This window comes from Melospiza melodia, chromosome 2, assembly GCF_035770615.1.
Source record: "Melospiza melodia melodia isolate bMelMel2 chromosome 2, bMelMel2.pri, whole genome shotgun sequence".
Classification (NCBI taxonomy): Eukaryota; Metazoa; Chordata; class Aves; order Passeriformes; family Passerellidae; genus Melospiza; species Melospiza melodia.
The window spans coordinates 82095102-82113175 of record NC_086195.1 but is presented as its reverse complement, the minus strand read 5'-3'; the positions used below and the strand labels follow the sequence as shown (position 1 = coordinate 82113175).

At 39.5% G+C, this 18074-nt stretch overlaps 1 protein-coding gene across 2 annotated transcripts in view; it reads left to right on the top strand.

Annotated features, from left to right (window-relative positions):
* ATP8A2 (ATPase phospholipid transporting 8A2) overlaps positions 1–18074 on the top strand; it is a 314756-nt gene that overhangs the window by 106625 nt on the left and 190057 nt on the right. For both annotated transcript variants that reach the window (XM_063149059.1, XM_063149060.1), the window contains one exon: positions 12385–12557. In XM_063149059.1, the coding sequence (XP_063005129.1) occupies positions 12385–12557 (173 nt within the window). The remainder of the gene's footprint in view (positions 1–12384; positions 12558–18074) is intronic.

Below are 18074 nucleotides of genomic sequence, written 5' to 3'. Positions count from 1 at the left end.
TGCCATGTACCATCATCTCTTATAAACCCTTAGCTTTTCATGTTTTATCATGTTTTCACGTTTCCATGTTATCATGTTGTAGTCACGTTTTTAAAACCCTCTAGATAGGCTTCAGGCTCTTTAGGAGCCTCCAGCCATTCCATTTTATCATTCAACCTAGTTGAAGCTGTGGTGTAGGAGTAAACCTTTTTTGTAAGATAGGCACAACAATTAATTTGGCTTCAGAATTGAAGTAAAATTCAGCATGAAAAGTGACAGTTGTATGGCAGCTTCTGGACTGCCTGTGGGAAGGTGGTCCATAGACCCAGGCCTCACTTCTCCAGACACTTGAGGAGGTGAGGGGAGGCTGTATCCTCCTGCTGGCTCTTTGTGTGACTTTGTGTGGCAAAGGACGGGCTGGAGGAGCCGACTGCCCTGTGCCCTGTTTCAAGGGTGGAATTGAGGGCAGGAGGAAGAATTTGGGTCTATGCCACATGTAGTTTGTCATTGCTCACATATCTGCTGCCAGTTAAGTTAAACTTAATTGTTCAAAGAATGCTTGGTTATATTTGCTTTTTCAGACCTTTTTATTTTTCATATAACTGTAGAATGGTGTGAGTTGGAAGGGACCTTAAAGATCTAGTTTCAACCCCTTCTGCCATGGGTAAGGGTTCCATTCCCTAGATCAGGTCGCTCAGGGCCCCGTCCAACCTGGCCTTTATTGAACATTTCTGGGGATGGGGTTTCCACAAGCTCTCTGGACAGCAATTTTTGTCCTTTTGTCACTGTAATCTGCTGTGCTCAAATTGCAAGACAGAAGGATTTTGTTTCTTTTGGTGTTTTGAAGGTAAGTAGCATTGAGCATGAATTGATCTTGCAAATATAATCTTCTGACTTTCTCTGGTAAAAGTGTTCAAGCTGGACAATCTTGAGGCATTTACCTGATGTTATTGTTATGAAGTACTAATTTTGTAATCAAAGTGCAGCAGAAGAATTTACATTGTGACAAATCTTATTTGAGCAAAACTAGTAAGTAGATTGAACAGGCTGGCATGCATAAAACCATTTTCATAGTTCTGTCATGGTTTTCTCATTTCATGATCTAATGCTTTGTAGATGGGTCTTGTATCAGCTGAACAAATACATAGCTGTCTGGATTTCTGGTATTCCGATACTATAATACTAAATTCTTTAATTTCCATAATTTATGTGTGGTGCTTTGGATAGCTCTTCTGTAACTTTTCTTCAGTTGTTAAATGAGAGTTATTTGATCCTACAGATCTAGAAGTGTTCAGATAGTGAAGATCTGTGATCTAGCTTGAATGTTTCCTAGCATCTTGCTTGTGTAACTCAATAATGTTTCTCCCTTTCCTGTATATGTGTACCTGTATTTTAGCACTGTAATTTATGGGTTTAGAAACCTGTAGTCTAAGTTAGCACTTTTAGTCCTGCTACTGTCCTCTGCTTGGATGCAGAGTTATAGAGCTCTTACTTTTAGTTTTGGGACACAAGGGAAAATCCAGTTTCCCTGTATCCTTGCTGTTCCAGCTTTTTGATCTCTGCTTCTTCCTCTGACAGTCTGTGTTTCCCAGGTGTGGGAGTGTCCATGTCCTTCAGGGCACATGTAGTGTTTTCATATCCTTTATCTGCCCTGGTGGGGCAATTTAGGTGCTGTCTTAAACAGAAGCTTTAAAACTTTAGGTTTAAACTTTAGGTTCTGTCTTAAACAGAAGACAGGTTTGAGCACCCCTTTCCAGTAGCTTGCCAAAGGGGCTGACCCAAGCAGGAGAATGCTGCCTTGCTTTCTGCTTCTAGGCTCTGCTTCATTAGAAGTTCTGAGAGGGCAGATGGGACTGAAGCCAGCAATGAAGTGTCCAGGGTGGACTGTTGCACCCTGCCCACCACTGAGCAGCTGCCAAAGGGCAGGAAGCCTGACCTAACTCTTGAAGGAGTCAAAGTGATCCCAGTTGGATGGAAACAATCGATGAATGCACTTGTTCTTTGTTTTTGGGAGGCTGTTGGGGAATAGGTAAGGTCATGGGAGTACAGCTTGTATCAGATCCTTCTGGAAACCCCCTTTGTGTGTTGTTTTATTGCCTAGTCAGCCCTGGGTAAAAGGGAAAAGTACATATTCCAAGGAGTATGAGTAACTTCTGATGCTTGTCATGCTGTCAAGGTAGAAGTAAAATCTCAAAGGGTATTTCAGGAACTGCGAGTTCTCTCATATTTCTGCTCAATACGTGTATTGTTACTAAATCAAAACCAGGGCTTTAAGCAAACAACATGAGCTAAAAGCAATCTGCTTCTTAAAAGTCATTTTTATTACGGAGCTTGCTTGTCCTAGTCAGTTGCTCTGGAACTTTCTTGAGAAACAGATTTGATAGTACACAAGCACTTGAAAAGAAGACTAATGTGACAGGTTGGGTTGTTGTATGTTGGGACTGTCTCGAGTAGCTTAGAGTTTGCTGTTTGGCTTAATTCTCAAAGCAGTTTCCTTTTACTGAAGTGTGGGAATAACTTTGGCTATGAACACTGACAGCAGTATGGCCTCTGTTACTTACACCACCATTCCACTGAGCTATTAACTGCACAGATGCTAACAGCAGTTGGGGTTTTTTTTTAAAGGGGGATTTTAGAGAGGAAATTAAGAGTGGAAGACTACAAATAATTGAAGCTATAGCTTTCTCTAGCTCCATTTAAGTTTTATTAGTCTTTAGAGAGAGAAATTCTGTCCTTCCAGCTTTATTTTGATATCTTACAAATTGATGTTACCTTACATCAAAGGGTAAAACCAAAAATTTCTCTTTTCCGGACTACACATGTAATGTGTCTTGAAAATATAAAATAATTTTGTCATGGTAAACAGTAGTTTTGACACATGCATGTGTCTGTGCTGGAAAGGTAACTGCATAATGAGAAAATCATCTTGAATCAGTCCTGTTTTGTGCAAATCAAACTACTCAATATTATGCGTTCCTTATGCTTAGCATTCGTCTGGAGGAGAAATGAGCTCTCTCATCTCATCTGTATTTCATTGTGACTAACGTTCAGTCTTTTATCCATTAATAAACATGGATTCCTTACTTGCTAGCAGTGATAGAACTCCTTTAGTGTAGTCCTGGCTGCATTGGGGGCTGTTCTTTGTCTCAGGAAAGTTCTAATCTCACTGAGTCAGGATGGCTGAATTTTATTTATATCAACCAAAGTGGTCAATAATAATAAGAACAACAATAATAATAGTGATAATTTATAATTTACGCTTTATGTATATAAAGAAAATCCATACATATATAGAGGTATAAATATATGAAAAAGCCAATATCTGTAGCAGAGATCTGAATCTTTAAAGCATTCTACCTGAAGGCTTAGGGGTGACCTAATTGCCTTCCTGTACCCGAAGGGAGGAGCCTGCAAGAAAGTTGGAGAGGGACTTTTTACAGGAATATAGTGACAGGACAAAGGGAAATGGCTTCAAACTGTAAAATAGTAGGTTTAGATTGCATGTTAAGGAAAAATTCCTTACTCTGAGGGGGGTGAGACACTGGAACAGGTTGCCTGGAGAAGTTGCAGGCACCCCACACCTGGAAGTGTTCAAAGCCAGGCTGGATGGAGCTTTGTGCAACCTAGTCTAGGGATGGGGTTGGAACTAGATGATCTTAAAGGTCCTTCCAACTCAAAACGTCCTGTGATTTCATATAAGGAGAAAATGTCCTCTTATTTGGGGGCAGTGGGGAGTAAATTATAGACTGACTTGTATGTCCGCATACCAGTGTTATTTTCTTGGCTGAATTCTCTTCAGCTGTTTGGGGGCATTGATGTGTACTGACAGCTTAAAACAGAGCAACACAGAAACTTGTGGTTCAGACAGTGTAACAGAGAATCTTGTATCTTCATGATCTAAAACAGAAGGTTGTGGGGTCTCCTTGATCTGAAGGCTTATCCATCAGGTTGAGAAGTGGGCTGTTACCTCTGAGAAATTACTTGGCAAGAATCAGTAACTTCCTGAAGGAGTGTCTTCAAGAGTGGACTTCTGTTTGTTTGCTTCCAGGAAAAGCTGGATTATGTTCCAAAGAGAAAAAGTAGAAGGAAATAAAAAGTCCATTCTTTTGAATGAATTTAATAAAGCTAAAATACCATAATATAATGACAAATCATTCTAGCTTGCTGGCAAAACTAAAAGGCTGCTTCCTCTTGGCAGAGCACAGTTGGTTTTAGTAATCACACAGATGTTTTAGCATCCAGAACAAGCATTTCTTCTTTGAGTTTTCTGTGATATGAGACATAAACTTTCTTAATGTGCACCGTAAACTGTTCTGTGATCAAATATCTACTATATATTGAAAGCAATAGAAAGAGTCACCTACATAGAGTAGTTCTGGAGTAAATGAAAATAGTGTAATAAGTCTAATGCTGTTCTGAGTGTGAAGAGAGCAGGGTTGGGGCTATAATGTTTGAAATCTTTGGTTGTCCCAGGATACACATGCTTCTTGCTAAAATATTAAAAAATGTCAAACTGAACAAATGCAGTATTGTCTTCCATAGCATTTGAAGAACCTTTGATGAATTGCCCTTTTGACTGCAGTTGTTTCTACAATTGTTTCTTATGCTGCCAGCTTTGCCCTCGTGAAACTGAAAGGAGGATTGCAAAAGACTTGTGGCTTTCAAGATGGTGCCTTTGGCAGCAATGTTGCACTGGATAACTACTTAGGATGCCAGTTCTTTTGTCTGAGAATGCTGAGACTTTTGTCACTTTTCTTGATTTTTTTCTTTAATTAATCCGTATTTTAGTCAAGATTACAGTAAGGAGATTTTTACGATGCCACTGCTATAATCAGCATTTCTCTCTTTAATGTGAGGAAAAAGTAGTGCTGCAAATGACTTCAGGTTTTAGTTCAAAAGGCTAAGATACAAGGATCGCCACTTCTGGCAGCATGCACTGCCATGTTATTTAATCTGCAGGGTGGGAGATGACTGGTTAGTGAAGTCTGGAACAAATCGATTTTACTTCTTGATTTGGCAGAAGCCTTTCTTTGCTCCTAATTCTTCCCTCCTTCTTCCCCACCCCAAAGCCTCTCCAGCTCTGGGGTTGCAGGGGAGACTTTATATATGTTCCATATTAAAGATGCTGCTTTTCTTCACTGAGAGCCTGAAGTTTAGTGTGCAACCACCTGACATGCTGTGTTAAGTTTTCTTGAGTACTTCGCCATGTGCTTTTTGAATAGTCAGCTCTTTGATGCTCTTCCTTGCCATGATCTTGAACTCATCTGGCAGATACTGGAAGTACCTGCAGCTCTTTTCACAGCATATGTGTTTGAGATGGTATATCTGACACTTCTGGAGATAATTTTTCTGTGATCAGATGAAGTTTGTGAAAAGCTCCATTTCTTTTCTTTTTTTAAACTATGTAGAACATGCTTGGAGATAAATGTGCAGATGACAGGACAGATGTTCCTTCAGAGTGTATTTTTTTTTCCTATTTAACCAAGTTTCTTGGTTCCTGCATAAAAGTTTGTTGCAGAACTGGAAACATCTTTGAATCATTCTCCACAGCACTTGCTACAGCTCTTAATGGGCAAATTCATCAGGGCTTTCAGCTGCCCCTGGCTAGAAAAATTTTGGTATGATCTATTTATCTTATATCTGAATGCAATATCTGGTCTGAATATGTGATAACCTGAGATTTGCTATGCAGATTAAGGACTCTTTGTATTGAGACATTTTAAATTACTTGGCCAACTGAAGGAATTTCAGGTTGAAGTTAAATTCAAAGCTATGAAAATGATTTGAGTGAGCCTATCTAATTTCTCTGGGCCCTCCATATGATGTTTTTTTTGGCATGGTAGGAGATCATATTCATCAAGCAGAATCGTGGTGTTATTAAATAATAAATTCTGCCATGTCAGATCTGTGACAGTCATTTGATTGACATGTTTTAAGAATGGCTGTAAGGTGATATTGGAGTAGTCACACACTGTGTGCTTGTATGTATCTAAATCAGTATGTGATGCAGTCTGAGTACTGCAGTAATACTGAGCAAACAGCTATTGATGGGCCTGTTTGTTAGTTTTTCTCTTAGTTTTGATCTTACTTAAAAGAGTAAATTGAAGGTGTGCAGCTGGGATCTTATCTTCCACAATCCATTTGCTAAATGGTTTTGTGTGTACAGGTTGAATTTGAAGTGAATCCTGTATTGTAAAAGTATTCAGACTTCCTCTAAACTGGGAAATGTTGGTAGTATTTCTTTCTAAATGTGAAGTAGTGAAGTATTCACAGTTAGTCTTTGCCTCTTAAGGGTTTTCCTGGCTCTCAACTAGAGTGTCCTTATATCCTCTTCTTCTGTAAAGCTAGGGAAGGGATGAACTCTTAAAATTTGGCTTCCGAAATGTGTAATTTTCAGGGTCATCTCTCCATAGTGCTGTTTTTAGTAAGTTAGTAAACAGAACAATCTCCCTGCTAATATTTGTACTTCTGGTTTTACAAGAACCTTACAGGTGGTGTATTTCCAGGAACACAGCCTGCTCTGTTCCCCATGCACTGCCTTATCTGTTGCACATCTAGCAAGATTAATGCCCACACTGCTGTCAAGTTTGATTTTTTTTTTTTTTTGCATTGTTATATGGTTTTTAGAGTAGAAGAAAGCCAGAGTGGTTTTGTGGCTACTCTTAAGAATTTCGTTATTGTTGAGAAAGTGTGCAAATGCTTCTCTGAAATTTTTTGGGAGTTGAATGTGGAGGTCCATGTTGTTGTAGAGTTGATTATATTACACCATACATATTCCAATATTAGTAATTAAGTATTTTCAATTCTACTGATGTTTTGAGTATCCATTTTATGGGCCATGGCTTTTGTATCCGTTTATACAAGCAAGTGACACATTGCACTATTACAGCGTCCTGAGGAGGTCGCTTGGGGTGAGAGAAGGACGAGAATCTTGTTTCTTGATCAGAAGGCTGGATTTATTGATATATGATATATAATACATTACAACTATACTAAAAAGAATAAAGAGAGAAGTTGCAGAGCTGCTAAGCTAAGAATAGAAAAGAATCTAAAACAAAGTTCTGTGTCCCGGGACTCTGTCCCCAGCTTGCTCCTGTGATTGGCCCTTAATTATAAACACATGGAACGTGAACCAATCACAGGTGCGTCCTATTGCATTCCACAGCAGTTGATAACAATTGTTTGCATTCTTCTTCTGGGGCCTTTGCTTCCCAGAAGATGCAGAAATCTGAAAGAAAGGATTTCTGTGAAAAAATGTCTGTGACATTGCACCTAGAAAACACAATTGTGTTTGAATTGGTATTTCCATCCCCAGCTAAATTATGAGAGTACACAGAAGCAGTTAAAAAACCAACTGTTTGAAGCCTGATCAATTATAGGAATCACAAAAGAGCAGGAACAGAGGAACTGACAAGTCCTGTAGCTGGACTACTGACATAAACATGAAGTAATCTTCACTAGGGTTTGTGGCTATATGCTTGCACCCTTCCTTATAACTAGGTCTTGAGAAGTTCCTGTTTGCTTTTGGAAGTTAAAGTAGTTTGCTGACCTAGTCAAGTCTGGTACCAAACTTGGAAGATTGGCAAAAGTGAGGATCTGTTCTGAAAGTGATATTTCTTTCTAAGTTCCAGGACAGGTTTCAAGGTTAGCTCTTGCATATGTGCTATTTATTGTGGCAAGCACTTCCAGTGACTCTTCTGCCCAAGGGGTGTTGCTTTAAATAGTTCTAATAGTTTTGCCAGCTTTGGTTTAAGCATTAGGTTTTCTTGCCTCTATGTTGGTTATTCCTATTTTCCTGTAAATTTGCTTCTGCCAGAAGTCTTTACAGATCTCTTTGGCACAGCAGCCAGGCAGATTGAATTCAAAGATTTCACTTAACGTGGTGAAACTTCTAGGTTACAATGAAGATTGGAAAATTTCCCATTAAGTAGGGTTGGCCAGTGTTATCTTGATTGGGATTATGCAATGGATTCCTTGCTTAATTTCAATTTCTCTTGGAATAATTTTCACTTAACACTGGGGGAAGGGGATGTGGCTGGTATTTTGATTGAAACCACTTTTTTCAGCATGGTGAAAGAATTGTTACATCTGATGATTCAGATTATCCGTGGATGGGAAGGAAAACAGCAGCTGTAAAAAGTAAATCCGTGGATTGGTAAAACAAATTGAGCTGGCACTTCAGTGCACTCTAGTGAGTTAGCAGATTGTCTAATTTATCTAACCTCATTCATACCAGAACTAGTGGTTTAGAAATTAAATATAGGATGGTGAAAGAAGTTAGCTTGGAAAACCCTTCAAGCTGCTGTAGCTAGCAGTACTTCCAAGATAACTACAGAAGCAAATAGTTTGTGATTGACTTAGCTTATAGTGTAAGTAAGTAAGCCTAATGTGTAAGTTTAACATCTCTTACTGCAGGAGCTTGTTTTGTGAGGCTCATTTTAGGTCTTTGGAGATGGAGGAATGGCTGTTCAAGAAAGGTGAATCACTGAATATTCTGAATTGGAAAGAACTCAGAGGACCATTGAGTCCAGCTCTAAAGTGAATGGCCCATATGAAGGCCATACCCATGATCATGGCATGATTAGCACCATGCTCCACCCAAGAGGGCATGAAGTGTGGGCAGCCAGAATGTAAGGCTGATTTTAGCTGTATAGGGGTATGTCTGTCAGAGGTCACAGATCCAGGGCTGAGTGGCTCTCTTCAGCTAAAGATGCCTTCTGGCCTACCTGAAGCTACAAGCCACTGACTTCTCTTCCTGAGATGTCTTTCCTTATGGGCCATGGATGGCTGTATGCTTACAATGAACCATGAGTGTAGTGGTTGCCAAAAATTTGTCCTTTGTATCTCCTGCTATAACTTCAGTGAGTTTGTGAGCCTTTCCAGGGAAATGCAGGGCAGGAAAGAGGAGATTTAGAACTGATTGTCTTATAATAATTGTCCAATTCTTCTCTGGGTATCAGCGTCTTTTAGGGAGTGGCTGTTACCCTGCTGGAGTCTTCTGCACTCAATTTTTGCAAGTCCTTCTGAGTTGTTTTTTTTCCTTGGCAAGCATCTGATACTGTCATTCTGTGTTGGACACTTCATTGCCTCAAACACCAACATTTCTTGCTGTAGTGTCCAAAGCTCTGGTGGGAGGGAATGGATGGTATGATGCACTGCTTCTAGAAAAACCCAACCAAAACAGAGCAAAAAAAAACCTCAAGAGCAACAACAACAAGCACCACCCAAAGGCACATGCTGTACACAAAAAAAAAATGCTTAAGTTCTAATTAAGTAACCTATACAACATTCCTAATGTTTCTTATTACAGCATGAGGAGACTGCTCTTGTTTTTAGTGAAATCAGCAGAGTTTCTGATTACATTAACTCTGATTGTGTTGACTTCACAGTTGACTTCAAGCATCATGTAAAAAGTATTGATATGTGCTCTATTAACCTACAAAATAATAGCCTGGTAAATCCCAGAATGTTTGTTAGTATTGTAATTAATACGGCTGGGCACAGCAGAGATTTTTCCTTAGGTTTTAGGAAGTGAGAATATGCAGGCATGCTATCACAAGGTTTGTTAAAGATCCTGAGTGTACAGTCCAGAGAAGACCACACAAACTCTGCTTCAGGATGTTTTTGTTTTCTGTCTGTCAACAAATTTAGTCTGCTATGAAGATTTATAATAGTGAACTAATGATGTTACTTCATGTTCTGTATGGAAATTATGCACACAGAGAACAGTAAAATCTGAAAGTTTATTTTAAGGCGGTAATGCAAGTAAATGCTCTGCTGAGGGTTTGTATTTGTGGTCCCAACTTGTTAAAATGGAAATGAAAAAACAAACAGGAAGAGCAGGTGGGATAGGTTTATTATGGAATGTAGCACTATGTCTTAAATTTAACTCAAGCACAGAGACTGTAACATCTTTAACCCTTAAATGCATTTATGTCAGAATTGTTCATGTTTTTAGAAACAAATCCATTCATCATGTCTAAGGTCTAAAAGTAGAATAAAAATAAATTGAAACCTCATTTCCTTAGCTTTTTCAGTTTGAGCTCTGTAGTTTAATTTTTACAATCTTTTTTTTTTTTCATGTTTGTTCTCTGACACTCGGTGGTCTTATGAATGAGTTTTTAAGCCCTTGTAAAGCTCTAAACTGACAATGTTACTCTCATTCAACTGAGCGCTTAAGCATGTGCACATGTCCTCTACTGGCTTACAAAGTGTCTATATTTATTAGAATAACCCACTGAATCAAGGCTACTAAGAAGATGGACTTTTCAGTTTTTGCCCCTTCTGACTTTCAAGTAAAGCTGTATATTTTTAATATTTGATGGAAATCAACATGCCACTACCGTAAGGTTTGATTGGCACGTGCCTCTCTGGGTTTCCCCAGGGCAGCTGGATGCTCTGTGCCTGGGAAGGAAAACCAAGTTTATTATGGCTAAGTGAAAGGCTTGCTTTGTTTGTTTTTAGTACTCTATTTCTGTCAGATGCCCTGACAAACTTACCATTTAGGCTTTATGGATATTCAGTAAAAAAGGCAGGGGTATTCCACAGATGTGAGATACTTTCTTAGGATTACTATTGATTTCTGCTCCATCATGCTTGTTCTAGTAAAGGATTGACTTAGTCTTGCTTGATGTGACTCACAGAAACTTATCCCTTAATGTCAAGCACAGCATAAAAGCTGGGGATCAAAGTAGGGATTTTTACTCTAGTTACCATTAATGAGTTGCCCAGAGAAGGATATAGTTCCCTATGGTTTCCAACTGTTTGTTCCCCTGCTTGCTTAGAAGGTCGTCATTATATACCCATTGAGAATGGGGTCTGGTTTATTTGGCTTAATTGCACTGGCCTATAAGAGTAACAGTTTTCTTTTTTAAAAAACAGCAATTTTAAGTAGTTGGAAGAAACATAAATAATAATTCACGCTTTTTTACTGTATAAAGCTGTTAGGTTGTAAGTTAGCCTTGCAAATGGAGGAGTATATTGAGAGTTGTACAAAGTGCTGATAAAATGAAGTGTCTCATTTGTAATCCTTGATTGTGTGTTGGGGTATTATTAACAGTGTTCCTAATTCTGTGTCATCTTACATGTAAGATGAGTAAGTTCCATGACCAGAACGTTAATTGGATGAGGCTTATCTGTATGCATGATAATAAGCAATGGAGGGACTGGTATCCTCAACTGATGAGAAATACCACCTTTTATAAGTTTTCTTGTGGCTTTGTCTTTTGAGCAATAGATGATGGATATTCAGTAACCCTCCTGAACTTGCCCTCCGATTCTTCTCTGTCTCTGTAGGGGGGAGTGCTTGGGCTCTGGCCTTCACCCTCCTTTGGGTCAGCTGAAAAGTGAGGGTGTTCCTTCTAAAGTGCCCCAAGTGCTAGACAGGGAATAAGGGCAGGGAGTTCTCCCTTGGTTTCAAATAGTCAGAGAAGCATTTAATCCTGTGTGTGCATTCAGGAGAAGGACGGGGGTTAATTCTGCACTTGAGAGCAAGAAAAATGCTTGAGCAAGACTGAGAGGAAGCAGTAAAGAAAAAGAAATTATACTCCAAGATCCCAGGGGCAGAGGCTCTTGGGATAAAATTCGATTATTGATAGCATTAACCAAACTGTATCTGTTATACCATCCTTGGAGTTCTGTGAATGTTGACCCTGCACAGTAGTGTTGAACTAGATAAAACAGCTTTCTTCCCAGAAGACTTACCCTTGTTTTCCCTAATGGTTGAAGCACAGTCATTGCCTTTGTGTTAGATTTTCAGGTACAGTGTAGATAAAGCATGCCATGAAGTCATAAATCTAATCCCTCACATTTTAATGGGGAAACAGGGAATTATGCAGTCATTCTTTTAAAGAAGAAAGTGCAAAAGGTAATCTGTGTTTCAAGTGGCTGAATTGTGTTCTCTGTCCCACTCATTAACTTAATCTGTAAATTTGCCTCCAGTTTGGGGCTAGTTTTCTAGTGGATCAGAGTGAATTTGTTTCGATTACCATACTAATGAGTGAGATGACAGAATGAATTGTAAAGGAAATTCTCCTCTTTCCTCCCACACTTCCCCTTTTAGTGGAAGTGGCCTGATTCTTTTCCTACCTGTTTGGAAAGTTGATGTATTTGGGCTACAGTTGGGAAGGCTGTATCACAACTGCTTTGGGCACATCCATCATTCAGGAGTGTGTAGTAAAGATGCTGGAGTCTGCTCTGAAACAAGACAAGTTCCTAGGCAAGCAGAGGCAGCTTGTGCCTATTTGTGACACCAATCAGTATATCTGCGCAAGGTGCTGATAACACACTAGCTCAAGTCAGTGCCAATTTGAGTGCATGTGTGCTGTGATCTGGAGATACCTTACTCTAGTTTGAATGCACTTTTCTTATATTAGGAAGAAACATTTTCTTTTGTTTTTCCTTCAGGCAACAAGAGCTTCTCTGACTCAACATTGTACCAGTCTGGGGGAGTCACTGGGCAAGGAAAATGATATTGCCCTGATTATTGATGGCCACACACTGAAGTATGCCCTTTCATTTGAAGTCAGGCAGAGCTTTCTGGACTTGGCACTCTCCTGTAAAGCGGTCATTTGTTGCAGGTAAGGAACTCTGTGTTTGTTTTGGGTAACAAAATGGGCATGAGGCCTGTGAAGTTCAACCTTATATGCACACAGCCACACTTAAGTATGCTGGAGAGCAGCTTGCTTAGTAGTGTCTTTCTTCCTCCTATGGAGTAGGAGGCGTGTTCCTTCATTAAAATTGTGTCATCAAATAGTACAATTCCCTTTGCCAGTGTCAGTCCCAGCTGAGTCTGATCTCTTCTATAAAGTGATGAAAGATCATGAGAAAACATTGTGCCTGATTGCCTGATTATAGTAGGCACTGATGAGAAGCAGTGGTATGGATGTCATTTGTAATCAAAATGTTTGTGTGACTGTTCAGCTCAGCTCTAGAGAAAGTCACTGCAGGAATTTAAGTTGGTCTTGACTTCTGGTTGTGTATTATGTGAGCCTGTGATAATGTGATTTGCCCTACTAAAATGTTAGACTACTGCTGGCTTTGCTAAGTCACAGCAGAGTTTGTTGCTATTTGTGAGTATAGCCATACACAGATATGGTCCTATGTCATGACTGCTTCAGAAGGAAGGAAATAAGAGCCCCAAGAAAATGAAAACCAAAAGCTGGCTTACTTTTTGTGTAGCAGGAAGGTTGCATCATTTTTAACTTTGAAAGATTATGTGGCTTTGAGGATTGTGTGTGTTTGTGCTCATTGCTGGTATTTGAGGGGGAACTGTGACCTAGTGGAGATTGTTGATTTAGGCAGGCAGGAAGTTTTATTTGCATTCTAGAAGCAAGACCTGCTTTGTGGGAAATGACTGTATGGAGACCTTGTACTACTTTTTTTTGCAGTCTTACTTACTTTTATGTGTGCACTTTGGTACGAGTATCGCATGGCAAAAGGAGTGCTGTCCATGTAGCTGAAATAGCTGAACTCTTGGGCTTTTTATCTCACTAGTTGCTTTCCATTTGTTTTCTGGATTGCTGTAGTGCGTGATACTGCAGCTAGAGCTGTTCAATGGGTTTATTAATTAGCTGATGATTAGATGGAGTATGAGCTCAGCAAATTTACAAATGATACAAGACTGAGGAGTGAGTGATAACACTGAGGGCTTGGCTGCCCTTCTGAGGGACTTCTATAGGCTGAAGAATTGAGCAGCGAAATCTCATGAGGCTCCAGAAGAGGAAATGCAAAGTTCTATGCCTAAGGAGTTACAACCCCTTACACCAGTAAGCTGTGGGGGCTACTGAGCTAGAAAGCACATTTGTCCAGAAAGATCTTTGGATCCTTGGTGGACAAGCTGACCATGAGCCAGCAACCAATCCAAGTGGCAAAGCAAAGACTGGTGTTACCTGGGCTGAGGTGTAAGGAGCATTGGTAAAAGTTGAGGGAGGTGATCCTTCTCCACAATGGCGAGGTAACTTCTGCAATGTTGTGTCCAGTTCTGAGATCCTTAATATAACAGGTTTAATGGAGAGAGTCCATTAAAGGACTCTCCGTCCATTCAGGACCACGAAGATGATAAAGGGGCTGGAGTATCTGTCATACAGTGAGAATCTGAGAGCTGCAAGTGTTCAGCCTAGAGAAGAGGAGGCTCAGAGGGGTTTGTATCAATTTGTATGAGCATGCAATAGAAGGGAATGAAAGATGAGGGAGACAGGCTCTTCCCTGTCGTGTTCAGTGACAGCAATTTTTCTTCTGTTGCTGATTAATTTTTTTTAAAGTTGGGCAGGGGGCTAGAGGAAGAAGGCACAAAGCCTGAGAGCAGAGGTCTCATTTCTGCAGCTGTTTCATGGAGTGGGAAGTGTTGTACAAGAGGGAGCTAACACAAGTGTAGCCATCTTTGGAATGCAGCGGGCCCCAGTGTAGGGCCAGAGTGAAGGTACCTTGGGCTTGGAGAGCACCAAGTGTCCAGGAAGGGAACTTGGAACTGCCCCTGTCTTGTGCTCTGTTTGAGGGGCAGTTAACAAACAGAGCAGATGGAAACCTCCTGCTTTCCTACTCTATCACAGTGCTTTGGAGAGATCTTCCAAGGCACTCTGTTAGTTTATTGCTTGAAGATTTGACAAGTTAAGCCAAAGACCTGCGTAGCTGAAACAACTAATAAATTGCAAATTATTAAAATTACACATAAAATATATATAATAAGCTGAATATAATGAATGGTCCTGTTTTGCCAGGAGACATGCAATACTGGACATTTCCTCTTTCATTATTTCATGAGGGGAGCCAACAGGAGTTTTATTTATTAGTGAATTAGCAAATTGAGGAACAATGCAGGAAAAAGTACTTTAAAGTATAAATCAAAGGGGAAGAGATGATGTAATTTCATAGCTTAAAAGGAGGAATGAAAATAATTGAGTTTTAAGTCCCCAGGGAAAATGAGGAATGCTTTTAATAACCTTTAAGGTTTTTCAAGAACCTTCCAGTCACTTTCCAGGTGCTTGATACTGAAGCAAGAAAAACATTTTTTTTAATGCTCTGAGTTGTTTTCGATAGTACTTTGTGTGTCAAATAAGGCAGTGCACTTATATTTCACAGGAAGAAGTTTTAAAATGGAATTGAGAAAGGGGACATTTCAAATTAGAGTAGTCTTCAAATGAAAATGTTAATTGGGAGGGGGATGTAGCTCTTTAACTTAGTGGTATGATGTTTAACCACAGTAGGAGTTGCCTTGCTATCCTCAACATTGCATAAATTCCTGGGGCTTAATATTTCATAAATTTACTAAAACATTTTCATCTCCTCTGGGGAGTTTCAGCTGCATTTACCATTCAAAAATTTTTTTTAAAAATATAGTTAAGACATACTGTATATTCATTTTCTGGGCTTTCGGCATAAACTGTAGTTGAACTTGATTCTCAGGGGTAATCTCTTAAAATGAAACTGTAGTAAGCCTGACTCCTTTTTGCATTAAGAGGGAGAGATGGTATCTTCTGATGGGGTTAAGTCTTCCACTGTTACAGTGTCTCTAGCAGGCCATTGGCACAGTGGAGAAAAATATACCCCTCGGGAGACTTGGTAAAGCTAGCAAAATCAAATCAAACAACTCCTTAAGAAAAAGCCTTGTTTGTTAAGTTTTTCCAGAAACTGACAGATCTTATTATCATTCTTCACACTGACTGGGATGTCAGGATGTCAAAAGCAAGCAAAACTTACTTTTCAGTGGAGGTAAATGTTGTTTGGAAGGCAGTTGAACTTGTGACTTCGTTTATGAGATCCGAGGTGATGATTGCCTGGTTTTTGTATCTGGTTTTCAAATGTTCCTTTAACAGACCTGTTTTTGGTGATGTTTTTTGAGACACAAAATGTTGAGGTTTGGGTAGAAGTGAGATTATTCTTTTAATACAGTGTTTTTGTTCATCTAGTGTTTATACTCTAGCTGGTAGGTACAGCATATTGTTGCATTTGGCTCTGAATATAAAAGTAGCTGAGAATTATATAACTTGTGTGTTATGGCATTTATTATTTTTAAAATTCAGTATAATTTTAAATTCATATTTAATTCTCTACTGAAGAGCCTGCCTTGAATTGGAAGTATTTGTAGTTGAATTAATGCAATGTTTCAGAAACACATGTTTATGACTGTGCTTTGGGAACTTTTCGTTATTGTTGTTGAACAGAACTTCTTTGCAGGTGGCAGTGACTCTGCCTTTGTATGGGTTTAATGCCATATTAACAAGACATCCATCAGGAAGAAGCAATCCATCATCATTTAAGAACTGTAAGCAGTTTGTAAGTACTTTAGTACTTAAAATTAATTGCTGGACAGCAGAAGTAGTCTTTTGTGTAATTTCTTTCACAGATGTAAGCACAACAAAGCAAGCATCTCCAGAGATATTTGTAGCATAAGGCTGGGAACCCATCCCAAGCTGGGCTGCCTCAGTGTGATTCTTTTCTCTTTTGCTTGTATTACTGACCATTTCTGCGATACTTCTTGAGGTGATGATGCTGGGATGTTGTTTCTTTTCCATATGTGTACTTAGATCCTGCAGCTCTTCTCTGAGTGAGTTGATGCCCACATAGGAGGGGTTTCGGGTAATAGGAAAAATAAATAGAATGTTTCAATTGCTGTACAGTCCATCAACTTTTCTGCCATACTTTTGATCCTGTGTCCTGTTCTGGAGAGGTGTCTATAAAGTGGTGCAGCATGAACAGAAATTGAGAAAATCCAGCAACAGCAATTTCTATGGACTATCTGTTATTTCCACAAAGGCACTTGCCATGTCATGACTACTTCATCAGGATGTCTTTGCTTGCTTTTAGGTGTGAAAGGTGTGTGCAGTTGTTGCTCAGCATCTGAACACCGACTTCTGGAGGGCTTCTGCCCAACCTCACCAGCTAACTTTAGATGATAGTGGCACAAACTGTTGCTTTCAGTACCTTGAGCAGTATTGGAGCTGTAGTGATAATGGTTAGGAGCTGAGTGAATAAATAAGCAAGAGGAGAAAATGTATGTTTTTTAAACAAGCAACAGGAAAACCCTGTTCTGTATTTCTGTTGCAGGTAGCATGCAGGGAGGCTGGGGTGAAGACAGGAGCCCACAGGTATCGCTCTGAGAACAGACACTAAATGTTCTGAGATGAACATGCCCTTTGACTAGAGTGTGTTTGGGTGTGGATAGGGAAGGGGTTTAATGAATTGAAAGCAGAAGCTTGGAGAAGGGAAGGCAAAAAGCAGCTTGTGAAGAGTACATGTTGCTAACTGTTAGAGTCACTTCATCAGCTAAGGAGAGAAGAGAGATGAGGAGACAAGAGAAAAGTTGTTTCAGCACTCCAGGTTGTAAGGCCACAGCTGGGGTGCTTCGGGTCTTCCGTCATGATGTGGAGGAGATATTAATAACATAGCTGACAAAATGAACATCTGCAATACTTCTTAAATATTTATTCCCCCAACTCGCATATTGTTGCTGGTGCTAGTATTTGACAAAATGATTCTTCTGTGCTGTAGTTCAGTGTGTATTTATTTATTGAATCAAAAAAGTGTGTTGCTGGCTTTCATGAGATAAGACCCCCATTTTCATGACAAAAAATGCAACTCAATTCTGATTAAGAGTAAGATAGCCAATTCTAATGTTAATTGGTCCCAAAGAAAATTGTGGATGTGTTACATTTTCCTGTATGTACATCTTCTGTTTCCTCTCATCTGTCACCTACTAAATAATCCATGCTCATTCTCATATTCTATTTCTGCCAACTCATGACAGCAATATTCATCTTATGACTTTGAAAACCATGAGGGAAGAACCATTCTGGCAGCTTTAGTGTTTGTAGATAATTGAAGTGGGAGGAAGGTTTGGAGTTGCAGCATTACATGGTGCTCTCTGCACTCTTGAATAAAGAATACTCACAGATTATTAGAAATGATCACCTAAACTGTTCAGTGTGTATGTAAGGATGTATAAAGCAATCCTGGGACTTATGATTATTTTTCTTAAAAGCCTGTTGGCTGCTTTGCAAGAGCTAAGTAAACTTGGAAAATGTCACCAGTTCTGTGCTGGAAAGCTAATATGGGAAAACTTTAGGAGAGCTTGGTCTTACAAATTTTGGTTATTATGT